We start from the raw sequence: 15,236 nt of genomic DNA, 5'->3' as shown, positions 1-15,236 counted from the left end.
GCCATGTCTAGTGGTGTCTCCTGTCTGTCCATGTATAGTTCCCTGTCTCCTGTGAATAGCAGATCCTGACTCTCCATGTTGAGATCTGGCTTGGCCATGAGTGTGTCCCGAATGTGTGTGTGAGACCCCTGAGTGCACTTCACTGTCACTGGACTCACTGTGGCCAGATCCTCTTCTTCCAGCTGTCCTTGACCCTCTCTTTGTGGACTGTCCATGACCAGAGTGAGCATGGCTAGTGGTATCTCCTGTCTGTCCATGAGTAGTTCCGTGTCTTTCACGAACTGAGGATCCTGACTCTCCATGTTGGGATCCGGCTTGGCCGTGAGTGTGTCCTGAATGTGTGTGTGAGACCCCTGAGTGCCCTTCACTGTCATTGGACTCACTGTGGCCAGATGCCCTTCTTCCAGTTGTCCTGGACCCTGTCTGTGTGGCTTGTCCATGACCAGAGTGGGCATGTCCAGTGGTATCTCCTGTCCGTCCATGAGTAGTGTGGTGTCTCTCGTGAACTGTGGATTCTGACTCTCCATGTTGAGATCCGGGTTGGCCGTGTGTGTGTCCTGAATGTGTGTGTGAGACCCCTGAGTGTACTTCACTGTCACTGTACTCACTGTGGCCAGATGCCCTTCTTCCAGTTGTCCTGGACTCTCTATGTGTGGACTGTCCATGACCAGAGTGGGCATGTCTAGTGGTATCTCCTGTCTGTCCATGTATAGTTCCCTGTCTCCCGTGAACTGAGGATCCTGACTCTCCATGTTGAGATCCGGCTTGGCCGTGAGTGTGTCCTGAATGTGTGTGTGAGACTCCTGAGTACACTTCACTGTCACTGGACTCACTGTGGCCTGATCCCCTTCTTCCAGTTGTCCTAGACCCTCTCTGTGTGGACTGTCCATGACCAGAGTGGCCATGTCTAGTGGTATCTGCTGTTTGTCCATGAGTAGTTCCGTATCTCTCATGAACTGAGGATCCTGACTCTGGATAGTGAGATCCAGCTTGACCGTGAGTGTGTCCTGAATGTGTGTGTGAGACCCCTGAGTGCCCTTCACTGTCACTGTACTCACTTTGGCCAGATGCCCTTCTTCCAGTTGTCCTGGACCCTGTCTGTGTGGTTTGTCCATGACTAGGGTGGCCATGTTCAGTGGTATCTCCTGTCTGTCCATGAGTAGTTTGGTGTCTCTCGTGAACTGTGGATTCTGACTCTCCATGTTGAGATCCGGCTTGGCCGTGTGTGTGTCCTGAATGTGTGTGTGAGCCCCCTGAGTGCACTTCACTGTCACTGGACTCACTGTGGCCAGATCTCCTTCTTCCAGTTGTACTGGATCCTGACTGCGTGGCCTGTCCATGACCAGATTGAGAATGTCCACTGGTATCTCCTGTCTGTCTATGAATAGTCCTGTGTCTCTCGTCAACGATGGATTCTGACTCTCCATGTTGAGATCCAGCTTGGCCGTGAGTGTGTCCTCGTGAGTGTGGTCTTTGTGAGAACCCTGAGTGCCCTTCACTGTCACTGTACTCACTGTGGCCAGATGCTCTTCTTCCAGTGGTCCTGGACCCTGTCTGTGTGGACTGTCCATGACGAGAGTGGGCATGTCTAGTGGTATCTCCTGTCTGTCCATGTATAGTTCCGTGTCTTTCACGAACTGAGGATCCTGACTCTCCATGTTGGGATCCGGCTTGGCCATGAGTGTGTCCTGAATGTGTGTGTGAGACCCCTGAGTGCCCTTCACTGTCATTGGACTCACTGTGGCCAGATGCCCTTCTTCCAGTTGTCCTGGACCCTGTCTGTGTGGCTTGTCCATGACCAGAGTGGGCATGTCCAGTGGTATCCCCTGTCTGTCCATGAGTAGTTTGGTGTCTCTCGTGAACTGTGGATTCTGACTCTCCATGTTCAGATCCGGCTTGGCCATGAGTGTGTTCTTGTGAGTGTGGTGTGTGTGAGCCCCCTGAGTGCACTTCACTGTCACTGGACTCACTGTGCCTAGATCTCTGTCTTCCTGTTGTCCTGGACCCTGTCTGTGTGACTTGTCCATGACCAGAGTGGCCATGTTCAGTGGTATCTCCTATCTCTCCATGAGTAGTGTGGTGTCTCTCGTGAACTGTGGATTCTGACTCTCCATGTTGAGATCCGGATTGGCCGTGTGTGTGTCCTGAATGTGTGTGTGAGACCCCTGAGTGTACTTCACTGTCACTGTACTCACTGTGGCCAGATGCCCTTCTTCCAGTTGTCCTGGACTCTCTATGTGTGGACTGTCCATGACCAGAGTGGGCATGTCTAGTGGTATCTCCTGTCTGTCCATGTATAGTTCCCTGTCTCCCGTGGACTGAGGATCCTGACTTTCCATGTTGAGATCCGGCTTGGCCGTGAGTGTGTCCTGAATGTGTGTGTGAGACTCCTGAGTACACTTCACTGTCACTGGATTCACTGTGGCCTGATCCCCTTCTTCCAGTTGTCCTAGACCCTCTCTGTGTGGACTGTCCATGACCAGAGTGGCCATGTCTAGTGGTATCTGCTGTTTGTCCATGAGTAGTTCCGTGTCTCTCATGAACTGAGGATCCTGACTCTGGATAGTGAGATCCAGCTTGACCGTGAGTGTGTCCTGAATGTGTGTGTGAGTCCCCTGAGTGCCCTTCACTGTCACTGTACTCACTGTGGCCAGATGCCCTTCTTCCAGTTGTCCTGGACCCTGTCTGTGTGGTTTGTCCATGACTAGGGTGGCCATGTTCAGTGGTATCTCCTGTCTGTCCATGAGTAGTTTGGTGTCTCTCGTGAACTGTGGATTTTGACTCTCCATGTTGAGATCCGGCTTGGCCGTGTGTGTGTCCTGAATGTGTGTGTGAGCCGCCTGAGTGCACTTCACGGTCACTGGACTCACTGTGGCCAGATCTCCTTCTTCCAGTTGTACTGGATCCTGACTGCGTGGCCTGTCCATGACCAGATTGAGAATGTCCACTGGTATCTCCTGTCTGTCCATGAGTAGTCCTGTGTCTCTCGTCAACGATGGATTCTGACTCTCCATGTTGAGATCCAGCTTGGCCGTGAGTGTGTCCTCGTGAGTGTGGCCTTTGTGAGAACCCTGAGTGCCCTTCACTGTCACTGTACTCACTGTGGCCAGATGCTCTTCTTCCAGTGGTCCTGGACCCTGTCTGTGTGGACTGTCCATGACCAGAGTGGGCATGTCTAGTGGTATCTCCTGTCTGTCCATGTATAGTTCCATGTTTCTCATGAACTGAGGATCCTGACTCTCTATGTTGGGATCCGGCTTGGCCATGAGTGTGTCCTGAATGTGTGTGTGAGCCCCCTGAGTGCACTTTACTGTCACTGTACTCACTGTGGCCAGATGCCCTTCTTCCAGTTGTCCTGGACCCTCTCTGTGTGGCTTGTCTATGACCAGAGTGGGCATGTCCAGTGGTATCTGCTCTCTGTCCATGAGTAGTTTGGTGTCTCTCGTGAACTGTGGACTCTGACTCTCCATGTTCAGATCCGGCTTGGCCATGAGTGTGTTCTTGTGAGTGTGGTGTGTGTGAGCCCCCTGAGTGCACTTCACTGTCACTGGACTCACTGTGCCTAGATCTCTGTCTTCCTGTTGTCCTGGACCCTGTCTGTGTGACTTGTCCATGACCAGAGTGGCCATGTTCAGTGGTATCTCCTATCTCTCCATGAGTAGTGTGGTGTCTCTCGTGAACTGTGGATTCTGACTCTCCATGTTGAGATCCGGATTGGCCGTGTGTGTGTCCTGAATGTGTGTGTGAGACCCCTGAGTGTACTTCACTGTCACTGTACTCACTGTGGCCAGATGCCCTTCTTCCAGTTGTCCTGGACTCTCTATGTGTGGACTGTCCATGACCAGAGTGGGCATGTCTAGTGGTATCTCCTGTCTGTCCATGTATAGTTCCCTGTCTCCCGTGGACTGAGGATCCTGACTCTCCATGTTGAGATCCGGCTTGGCCGTGAGTGTGTCCTGAATGTGTGTGTGAGACTCCTGAGTACACTTCACTGTCACTGGACTCACTGTGGCCTGATCCCCTTCTTCCAGTTGTCCTAGACCCTCTCTGTGTGGACTGTCCATGACCAGAGTGGCCATGTCTAGTGGTATCTGCTGTTTGTCCATGAGTAGTTCCGTGTCTCTCATGAACTGAGGATCCTGACTCTGGATAGTGAGATCCAGCTTGACCGTGAGTGTGTCCTGAATGTGTGTGTGAGCCCCCTGAGTGCCCTTCACTGTCACTGTACTCACTGTGGCCAGATGCCCTTCTTCCAGTTGTCCTGGACCCTGTCTGTGTGGTTTGTCCATGACTAGGGTGGCCATGTTCAGTGGTATCTCCTGTCTGTCCATGAGTAGTTTGGTGTCTCTCGTGAACTGTGGATTTTGACTCTCCATGTTGAGATCCGGCTTGGCCGTGTGTGTGTCCTGAATGTGTGTGTGAGCCGCCTGAGTGCACTTCACTGTCACTGGACTCACTGTGGCCAGATCTCCTTCTTCCAGTTGTACTGGATCCTGACTGCGTGGCCTGTCCATGACCAGATTGAGAATGTCCACTGGTATCTCCTGTCTGTCCATGAGTAGTCCTGTGTCTCTCATCAACGATGGATTCTGACTCTCCATGTTGAGATCCAGCTTGGCCGTGAGTGTGTCCTCGTGAGTGTGGTCTTTGTGAGAACCCTGAGTGCCCTTCACTGTCACTGTACTCACTGTGGCCAGATGCCCTTCTTCCAGTGGTCCTGGACCCTGTCTGTGTGGACTGTCCATGACTAGAGTGGGCATGTCTAGTGGTATCTCCTGTCTGTCCATGTATAGTTCCATGTCTCTCATCAACTGTGGATTCTGACTCTGCATGTTGAGATCCGGCTTGGCCATGAGTGTGTCCTGAATGTGTATGTGAGACTTCTGAGTACCCTTCACTGTCACTGTACTCACTGTGGCCAGATCCCCTTCTTCCAGTAGTCCTGGACCCTGTCTGTGTGGTTAGTCCATGATGATAGTGGGCATGTCTAGTGGTATCTCCTGTGTGTCCATGAGTAGTTCCATGTCTCTCATGAACTATGGATTCTGACTGTCCATGTTGAGGTCCAGCTTGACCATAAGTGTGTCCTGTATGTGTGTGTGAGACCCCTGAGTGCACTTCACTGTCACTGGACTCACTGTGGCTAGATCTCTGTCTTCCAGTTGTCCTGGACCCTCTCTGTGTTGACTGTCCATGACCAGAGTCGGAATGTCTAGTGGTGTCTCCTGTCTGTCCATGAGTAGTTCCGTGTCTCTCATGAACTGTGAATTCTGGCTCTCCATGTTGAGATCTGGCTTGGCCATAAGTGTGTTCTCGTGAGTGCGGTCTGTGTGAGCCCTCTGAGTGCACTTCAGTGTCAGTGGACCCACTGTGGCTAGTTCTCTGTCTTCCAGTTGTCCTGGACCCTGTCTGTGTGGTTTGTTCATGACCAGAGTGGGAATGTCTAGTGGTATCTCCTGTCTGTCCATGAGTAATTCTGTGTCTCTCATGAACTATGGATTCTGACTCTCCATGTTGAGATCCACCTTGGCTGTGAGTGTGTCCTGAATGTGTGTGTGAGCCCCCTGAGTGCACTTCACTGTCACTGGACTCACTGTGGCCAGATCCCCTTCTTCCAGTTGTACTGGACCCTCTCTGTGTGGATTTTCCATGATGATAGTGGGCATGTCTAGTGGTATCTCCTGTCTGTCCATGAGTAGTTCTGTGTCTCCCGTGAACTGTGGATCCTGACTCTCCATGTTGAGATCCGGCTTGGCCATGAATTTGTTCTTGTGATTGTGGTCTATGTGAGCCCCCTGAGTGCACTTCACTGTCACTGGACTCACTATGGCCAGATCCCCTTCTTCCAGTTGTCCTGGACCCTCTCTGTGTGGACTGTCCATGACCAGAGTGGCCATGTCCAGTGGCCGCTCCTGTCTGTCCATAAGTAGTTTCATGTCTCTCATGAACTGTGGATTCTGGCTCTCCATGTTGAGATCCAGCTTGGCTGTGAGTTTGTTCTTGTGAGTGTGGTCTATGTGAGACCCCTGAGTACACTTCACTGTCAGTGGCATCACTGTGGCTAAATATCTTTCTTCCAGATGTTCTGGAACCTGTCTGTGTAGACTGTCCATGACCAGAATGGCCATGTCTAGTGGTATCTCCTCTCTGTCCATGAGTAGTTCCTTGTCTTCTGCGAACTGTGGATCCTGACTTTGGGTAGTGAGATCCAGCTTGTGTGTGAATGTGTTCTGAATGTCTATGTGAGACCCTTGAGTGCACTTCACTGTCACTGTTCTCACTTTGGCTAGATCTTCGTCTTCTAGTTACCCTGGACCCTGTCTGTGTGGATTGTCCTTGACCAGACTGGCTATGTCTAGTGGTATTTATTATCTGACCATGAGTAGTTTCCTGTCTCCCATGAACTGTGGATCCTGACTCTACTTGTTGAGATTCACCCTCGCCCAAGCCAGTTGATTTACCTGAGCCTGAACCATATTGGCCAAATCCAGTGGACTGACCTGAGTCAGATATATGTTGTCCAGAACTACAGAAATTGTCTGAGCCAGACACATGCTGTCCAAAACCTGTGGTTGGACCTGAGCCAGACTCATGTTGGCCACAGCCAGATGATTGACTGGAGCCAGTACCATGTTGGCCATAGCTAGTCTGACCTGATCTGTACTCATGCTGTGCAAAGCCAGAGGATTTTCCTGTGCCTGACCCATGTTGTCCAAAGCCAGAAGACTGATCTGAGCCCAATCCATATTGGCCAAAGCCAGAGGACTGACCTGAGCCTGACCTGTGTTGTCCAAATCCAGATGTCTGTCCTGAATTTGACCCATGTTGAGCATAGCCAGATGATTGACTTGAGCCAGAACCATGTTGGCCATAGCTAGACTGATGTGATCTAGACTCATGTTGTCCAAAACCAGAGGATTGTCCTGAACCAGTCCCATGTTGTCCAAAGCCAGAGGACTGACCTGAGCTTGATCCATGTTGGCCAAAGCCAGAGGATTGACCTGAGCTTGACCTGTGTTGTCCAAAGCCAGTTGTCTGTCCTGAACTAGACCTATGTTGACCATAGCCAGATGACTGAATTGAGCCAGAACCATGTTGGCCATAACTAGACTGACTTGATCTAGACTCATGCTGTCCAAAGCCAGAGAATTGTCCTGAGCCTGATCCATGTTGGCCAAAGCTGGAAGACTGACCTGAGCTTAACTCGTGTTGTCCAAATCCAGATGTCTGTCCTGAACTTGACCCATGTTGACCACAGCCAGATGATTGACTTGAGCCAAAACCATGTTGGCCATAGCCAGAATGACCTGATCTAGACTCATGTTGTCCAAAACCAGAGGATTGTCCTGAGCCAGACACACGTTGTCCAAAGCCAGCGGACTGACCTGAGCCTGATCCATATCGGCCAAAGCCAGTGGATTGACTTGAGCCTGACCCATGTCCAAAGCCAGATGTCTGTCTAGACGCATGTTGGCCATAGCCAGATGACTGACTTGAACCAGAACTGTGTTGGCCATAGCTAGACTGACGTGATCTAGACTCATGTTGTCCAAAGCCAGAGGATTGTCCTGAGCCAGAGCCATGTTGTCCAAAGCCAGAGGACTGACCTGAGCCTGATCCATGTTGGCCAAAGCTGGAAGACTGACCTGAGCTTAACTCATGTTGTCCAAATCCAGATGTCTGTCCTGAACTCAACCCATGTTGACCACAGCCAGATGATTGACTTGAGCCAAAACCATGTTGGCCATAGCTAGAATGACCTGATCTAGACTCATGTTGTCCAAAACCAGAGGATTGTCCTGAGCCAGACGCATGTTGTCCAAAGCCAGAGGACTGACCTGAGCCTGATCCATATTGGCCAAAGCCAGTGGATTGACTTGAGCCTGGCCCATGTTGTCCAAAGCCAGATGTCTGTCTAGACCCATGTTGGCCATAGCCAGATGACTGACTTGAGCCAGAACTGTGTTGGCCATAGCTAGACTGACGTGATCTAGACTCATGTTGTCCAAAACCAGAGGATTGTCCTGAGACAGACCCATGCTGTCCAAAACCAGAAGATTGTCCTGAGACAGACCCATGCTGTCCAAAGCCAGAGGACTGACCTGAGCCTAATTCACATTGTCCAAAGCCAGAGGACTGACCTGAGCCAGACCCATGTTGTCCAAAGCCAGATGTCTTACCTGAGCTAGACCCATGCTGGTCATAACCCAAGGATTGACTTGATGTAGACTCATGCTGGCCACAAGTTTGACCTGAGCCAGATACATGTTGTTCGAACCCAGAAGACTGACTCAAGCCTGTTCCACGTTGTTCAAAGCTAGTAGACTGACCTGAACCAGACCCATATTGACCACATTTGGAAAATTCATTTGAACTAGAAGAGTTTGAAAAGTGGCCACAAGAACCATATTCATGTTGACCATTACTACAAGACTGGCTACCTCCAGACCCATATTGTCCACAACAAGAGGACTGACTTGAGCCTGTTCTCCATTGTCCTCCACAGTTCTGTGGTTGACCATTTTCTCTAGCTCCATATCCTGTCTGACTATAGGACTCACTGCAGGAGTTAGACTCAGGTTGACCACATCCAGAGGGCTGACCTCCTGAGACACAGCCATGGCCTTGTCCTCCATTAATTCCTGACTGACAGCCTGACTGATTATAGCTAAATTGATTTCCTTGCCCTCCAAATCTATGTGACTGACAAGAACTTGAAGCATTTTGTGACCTTCCACACCCACTTGAATTGCTATAACCACATGCATGACTTCGCCTCCCACTATCTCCTGAACCTGAGCAGCTAGACCCAAGCTTTTGTCCTCTAATTCTTGACTGAGTAGAGTTTGATTCATGCCCACTAGTCTCCAATCCACATGACAGACCACCATGACCTTTCCTTTCCCAACTCTTTGATCCAGATCCAGATTCATACTCTTCCCCAGATTCCCTAGAAGGGCTAATGTGTGACTTGTTTATTCTTTCTCTCAGTTCTCCAGAGCTGAAACCATGTCTCTCTTTGCCACTACTCCATGAGTGACCAGAGCTGGACCTGTGGTATCTTTTCTGAGATCCCTCTTTGTTCCCAGAGCTGGATAAATTACCTTGTCTTCCTAGCCTCCTGGAGTTGGACCCATGTCTACGTTTCACAGTTCCCCTTGAGTGCCCAGAACTATATCCATGCTCCTCTCCCTCACTCCAACTTGAATGTCTGTAACCTGATTTATATCCTGGTGTATCCTCTTCATTCTCTTCTGTTTCGCTTTCTTCTTCTTGGTGTCGGTGACCACGCCTATGCTTCTTTGACCCTGAAGCTTTGCAGTATTCTTTGCTGAGGACCTTGTTGCAGGCCATAGTCAGCTTGAATATCATCAAAAGAAACTCAGTAAAGTCCAATCTTCTGTCATGATCTCGATCCAGCATATGCATGATGACATCCACTGTGTCTGGATCATCTGGGTTCTGTATATGAGTGACACAACAGAGGAGACCTGGTCAGCCTAACTTGCATACTCAACCAACACATTCAAATAGTGCTGTGAAATTATGGATGTTTGACATGATGTAGTTTTAGTCCAATAAAGGATTACTTTAGGTTAATAGAACCCAGTAAATGTTAAGGGTTAATAGAAAATAAAGACTACTGGGATCCTCAGAAGAAGACACTTCAAGGATTTAAGCTAAAGGATTAAGTGCCTAGGTAAGGCCTACAGGAAGGAGTGGAATAAACTAAGTTCAGTAACTGGTATTTCTAAGTTTTACATAAATTGTAACTATTACATGTTAATATATTCCATGTTGGAATTTATCATCTATTATTTTGAGGTTAATAACTGAGTCTTTTTTTTTTTTTTGAGATAGAGTCTCGCTCTGTAGCCCAGGCTGGAGTGCAGTGGCGCGATCTCTGCTCACTGCAAGCTCCGCCTCCCAGGTTCACGCCATTCTCCTGCCTCAGCCTCCCGAGTAGCTGGGACTACAGGGGCGTGCAACCACGCCCCTGTATTTTATTTTTGATTCTTAATCATGGCTATTTTGTCAACTCCCCATGTAGATGATTTCCCTTTCTATACTTTTTTTTTCCATTTGATAAGATAATTTATTAATTCGTGTCCTAGCATAAATTTATTTTCTGCTTTTTCTAAGGAAAAGCCTGGGTGTATGAGAAAGTCTGAGAGTTTATAAGGTAGGAGTGCATAGGTGGAAAAGTGAGGACGAAACATTCACTTTCTTTAAAATATATGCTGCTTTAACAGACTTTCTGGCATCCCCAAAATACCGCTCATAGAGTTTGCTTAGAGTTCACTGCGGCTGTGCACTTTTTAGCCGATCTGGGTCATACAACAGAGCATGTACAGGACTCCAGCAGCCTTCAGTTCTGGCACATGGCTCTCACCTTCAGAATTGGATGAAACTCTTTCTCCAGAAGTTCCTTTAGTTCATCCTTGCTCAGTGTGCCACACTCCCCATCTTGCTTGGTGTATTTGTAGAAAACATCAATTACGGTGACGACACTTCTCAAGAGGTCGGTCATCTTTTTGCAAGTTTAAGTGAACCTGGACACAGAAAAACAAAGAACCCTATTATTCATATTCTCCCCTTTTAATTTATCAGCAATTTTCGTTTTAATAATAACCAGCATGATTTTTTAAACCTCTTGTTTCTTTTAAATCTCAAAACGTAAGAATGGGCCAGGGATGATACAACACTGTTGAACACAATGAAAATTAACTTTGTTAACTTTGAGTTACTTTTCTATGATCAAGTCTTGGCATGTTACTGGTTCAACTGAGAATAGACCTCAGGTCTCTGTATTTCCTGTCATGGGTAAGTGTAGTCTCTACATAGTATCTCTACACTTTGAGTGTGTTGGCATTCTGGGTGTTGTTCTAAGGCTTCCAAAGTTTCCAGAACCAGCCAGACACCATTGCCTCAATCTCTCTTTCTAGTTTCACTGCTTTTCTTGAGTCAAAAGTGACAGACCTTCCACCATGCACATCTGTTTATCCTCTGGGCACCAGAAGCTAAACTGGACCCTTAAGGCCTTCAGCAAATTAAAAATGGGCAAAGGGGCTCAAAATAGCTTGGTGTTTCATAGGCATGAGACAGTAGAGCTCAGTAGAGCTTAGGAACTCTCTTAATATCAAACTCTTGACCAAACACCGTTCTCTTTAATTAATCAAGAAGAAGAGCTCAGCAATGCAGGCAGCAGTTTAACTAGTGGCTAATTAGATCTTGGAGCTCTGGGAACCAACACTGAATAAGGAAGGGACTCTGCAGCTAGGAGACCCAGCTGCCTCCCAGTTTGAGCTGGACAGCCCAGAAGAGAGGGCATGGAAAAAGACTGGGAACAGACTGTGGATTGGCCTAGAGGAAGGTGAACTTTTACTTGCATTATTCTTCTCCATAAAAATGAACTTATTACAAAAAGGCCCCAGAATAAACTAAACTAACCAAACAAATAAGCAAACAAAAAGAAAAGAAAATGAAAGAAAGAAACAAAAAAGAAAAGAAAGGCAAAATATACATGAACTCTGCCTTAGCTTATATCCCTAGACTTCTACTATGGACAACACCAAATATTCATAAATGTAGCTGGATGAATTTTCTCTCACCTGGTTCACCAAAGGAACAAGTAGGATAAAGCCTGATGCAGCTTGCAGGGTGATGATGGATTGGGATAATGACCCTTATATAGCTTATAGTGATTATAGTGAATGAGGTGATTCATTTTCCATCAAACCTAACTCCACCCCTACATATTTACCTTCCTCCTTCACATTGTTATCTACAGATGATTGCAGAAAGGCTAGTACCAGCCCCACCTTCCAGTATGAGGACATGGTTGCAAGATACCATTTTTTCAGGGTCATATACATGTGAAAAGCACAGACTTTGTTTTAGAGGACTCACGTTATACATTTCTCTTATCTAGTACCCACAGAAAGTAGCAGAGTGTAAGATACTTGGAAGGTGCACAATAAATGTTTATTTAATTGAAAACGAACCTGAGCCACTAGGTTCACCTAATTCATGTCTTTTTTGTAATAATAAAAAATGACATTTATTGAGAATTTACTATGTGCTAAACACTTTAAACAAACCATCTCAATCTTTAAAAAATCTGCACTTTTAATTATGGGTACATAGTTGTATATAATTGTTGGGTACATGTGATGTTTTGATATGGGCATACAATGTGTAATGATCAAATTAGAGTAATTGGGGTATCCAGCACCTCAAGCATTTCTTTGTAGTAGGAACATTCTAATTCTACTATTTTAGTTATTTAAAAATATACAATAAATAGTTAACTGTAGTTACCATATTATGTTACCAAATACTAGATCTTATCACCTCATTTAATCTTCACAACCTTCATATGAGATATGTATTTATTATCCCATTTTACAGAGACAGGATCTGGAAGCATAAGGGTCTTCTCCAAGATCATAGTTAGTAGGCAGAGAAACCAGAATTTGAACCTGTATCTACCTTACTGCAATTGCTCTTTACCATTATACTAGCTTACCTCTGTGTATTTATCATATATAACTATCATGCAAAAATTATGCACCATTTTAGGCGTGTAAGGCCCACTCAAACACAAATAATATAAAAAAAGTAACACAGAGAGTGCTGTTAGGAAGAGAGGAAACATTCTCTGACCTTGTGAAGGCTCATTTCTAGGCTAGAAAAGTGTAACTGGCTGTATATAAAAATAATGTTTTCAGATGTGTTCAGGTTGAATTTAGAGTGGGCTTTTTTCCAGCACTCTACTATTCACTGGTAGTCTGGCATGTTTAGGGCCTGGACCCTTGGGGAAATGTTCGCTTATGTACAGAAAGTATATAAAATATACTTGAGGGTAACAAAAATAATCAGAGAGCTGTAAGTCTTAAGCATGGAGAGCCAATTCGGCTGTATTTTGCTGCCAGGTGATAATGGTGATGATGAGGAGGATAGCAGCTACCATTAAGTGCTAAGTGCTTACTATTTTCTATACATGGTAGGTTTACATGCTTATCTATTTATTCCTCAAAATAACCCCATTTTATAGATAAGGTAATAAAAGCATAGAGTAATGTAAACATTTGTTACAAATCGCAGCTAGTTAGTAGCAGCACTAGAACAGATACCCATGTTATCCGATGCTAAAGCCTAGCACTTAACCATATATATTCTACATATATGGAGTCAATAAACTCCTATCTGGGCATTCCTTTGGGCCAGTCATCACATCTTATTCATTCCACCATCTGGGCAGCACCTAGAGCTTGGTAAACACTAAGAATGAGTGTCTGTTCACAAAATGTTAATGAATAGGCCCTTGAAATATGTAAATTGCTCACATAGCCAAGGAATCCTAGACCAAAACAACCACACAGAAAGTTATGTTCGCTGTTTGATACTACGGTAATTTTCAATCATATGCATCTTTTGGAAGTGCATTTTTGTTAAGATGACTGCTGTGTCAGAAAGACTTTCAGGCCCCAGACTCCATACTGAGACAGAATTTTAAAGCATTTTTCACTGTCACTCCAGCATTATAGTTGAGAACTCTGAAACTCCTCCATAGTTCAGAACTCCATTATTCAGTCTTTTGTATTCTTTGCATTTAGGTCTCTCTTCCTCTTCTTACTTGCTTAGCATAATGGATAAAATTATAGTCAGAAAGACCTAAGTTCTAATCTCAGTTTTGCCTCTTACTGCGTTTCTTGTACAATTATCTAATCTTCTCAGCCTCAGTCTCCCAAATTATAGAATGGGGACAATAACACTTACCTAACAGGTGGCAATTACTTAACATATGAAATTGCTTAGTACCTGCCTGGCATATAATACATTCTTAGTACACTATATAATTACCGCAAACTTATTTTGATAAATATTTCATACAGTCTATCACAGCATTTTACACAAAGAAAGTACTTGATAATGTTTGATAAAAATGAGTTAGAAGCCACTTACTTGTGGCTTTTAAAGGTAGAAATACTACGTCTCTGTCAAAAGCATTGCCTAGAAGGTACGTCATGGTTCTGAAAATAAACCACTTTTTTGGGATATAATTCACATATCATAAATGTCAACTTTTAATCTGTTTTCGGTTTGCCCCCAGAATACTGTGCTGGCAGTGAGCTGCACTTTTTTTCCCTAACTGGGAAATGGGTTAAAGTATACAGTTCATTGTGTGTGTGTGTGCGTGTGTGTGTGTGTGTACAGAGTATGTGCAATTGAGTTATTGTTCTTATGATGTCTATGTCCTTAAGTGAGCTTCCTCACTTCTCAATGTCTTAGTTTTCCCTCTGTAATAATCATAGTTGTTATTAGTGTCAGGGTCCAAGTGGACAGATAGCAGGTCGTTTCAGCTGCAATTTTGGAGAACAATTATTTTCCCCATTTCACAGAAGCGTATGCACTCTTTGGAAAGAAATCCAAGTGCTAGGTTTAAGAATTGAGTTGATACCTGCAGAAACTTTTGCCCTCCTGGGTTCTGAAAGATTATTTAGTTCAACAAAGCAGAGGCCTGAAGTCCAGAGGTAGGGCACAGTCAGTTACACCATTTCTCTGTGTCTGGGCCTCCTTCCTGCCTTGTTCTACTCATCTCATCACCTTCTGCTCATTCCATGTCTACATTGCTCAGGCTCTAGGCACTACCAGACTCTTTGATTTTGGCCCATTTGGTGAAGCTTATGCACTGTTGGCCACTGGATTCTTGAAGAGGAAGCTATACCTTAGAATGTTAAAAGTAACTTTAATTGGACCTGTGAAAATTCCAGATTTTGGCTTTTCCACTGCATGCCAGATGAGTTTTGTTTCTATATCTCATCCTTTTTTTAAATTTTAATTTTATTTTTTAAAATTTTTAATTAATTAATTAATTAATTAATTTATTTATTTTGAGGCAGCCTCTCACTTTGTCACCCAGGCTGGAGTGCAGTGGTGTGATCATGACTCAACACAGCCTCGATTTCCCAGGCTCAAGTGATCCTTCTGCCTCAGCCTCCCAAGTAGGTAGGACTATAGATACGTGCCACCATGCGTGCTAATTTTTTTTCATCCTATTTAAGGTGGTGGAGGTTCTCCAAGTTAAAATAGCCTGTTTTACTTCTTGTCATGTTCAAATTAAGAACTTGCCTTAGGGCCCAAGTGGGTCTTTGTCTATCATAAGAACCAAACATTTTCTCTATGTTGTAACTATTTGGAACTCCTATTTGGGGGGTTTTCAATGAACTCAA

At 45.7% G+C, this 15,236-nt stretch overlaps 1 protein-coding gene across 1 annotated transcript; it reads right to left on the bottom strand.

The window, feature by feature from the left end:
* Positions 1-2,057: 2,057 nt before the first annotated feature.
* On the bottom strand, positions 2,058-11,655 carry FLG2 (filaggrin 2). The gene is made up of 4 exons (XM_063661050.1): positions 11,613-11,655; positions 10,394-10,553; positions 2,558-9,462; positions 2,058-2,469 (listed from the first exon to the last, which is right to left on the bottom strand). Exons 2-4 carry the CDS (start codon positions 10,529-10,531, stop codon positions 2,058-2,060), a joined length of 7,455 nt encoding a protein of 2,484 aa, XP_063517120.1. The 5' UTR covers positions 10,532-10,553; positions 11,613-11,655.
* Between the last annotated feature and the right edge of the window lie 3,581 nt (positions 11,656-15,236).

The sequence above is a fragment of the Pongo pygmaeus genome, chromosome 1 (genome assembly GCF_028885625.2).
Source record: "Pongo pygmaeus isolate AG05252 chromosome 1, NHGRI_mPonPyg2-v2.0_pri, whole genome shotgun sequence".
In the NCBI taxonomy this organism is placed as follows: domain Eukaryota; kingdom Metazoa; phylum Chordata; class Mammalia; order Primates; family Hominidae; genus Pongo; species Pongo pygmaeus.
The sequence above is the reverse complement of the archived record's forward strand: the minus strand, read 5'-3'. Positions and strand labels throughout refer to the sequence as shown.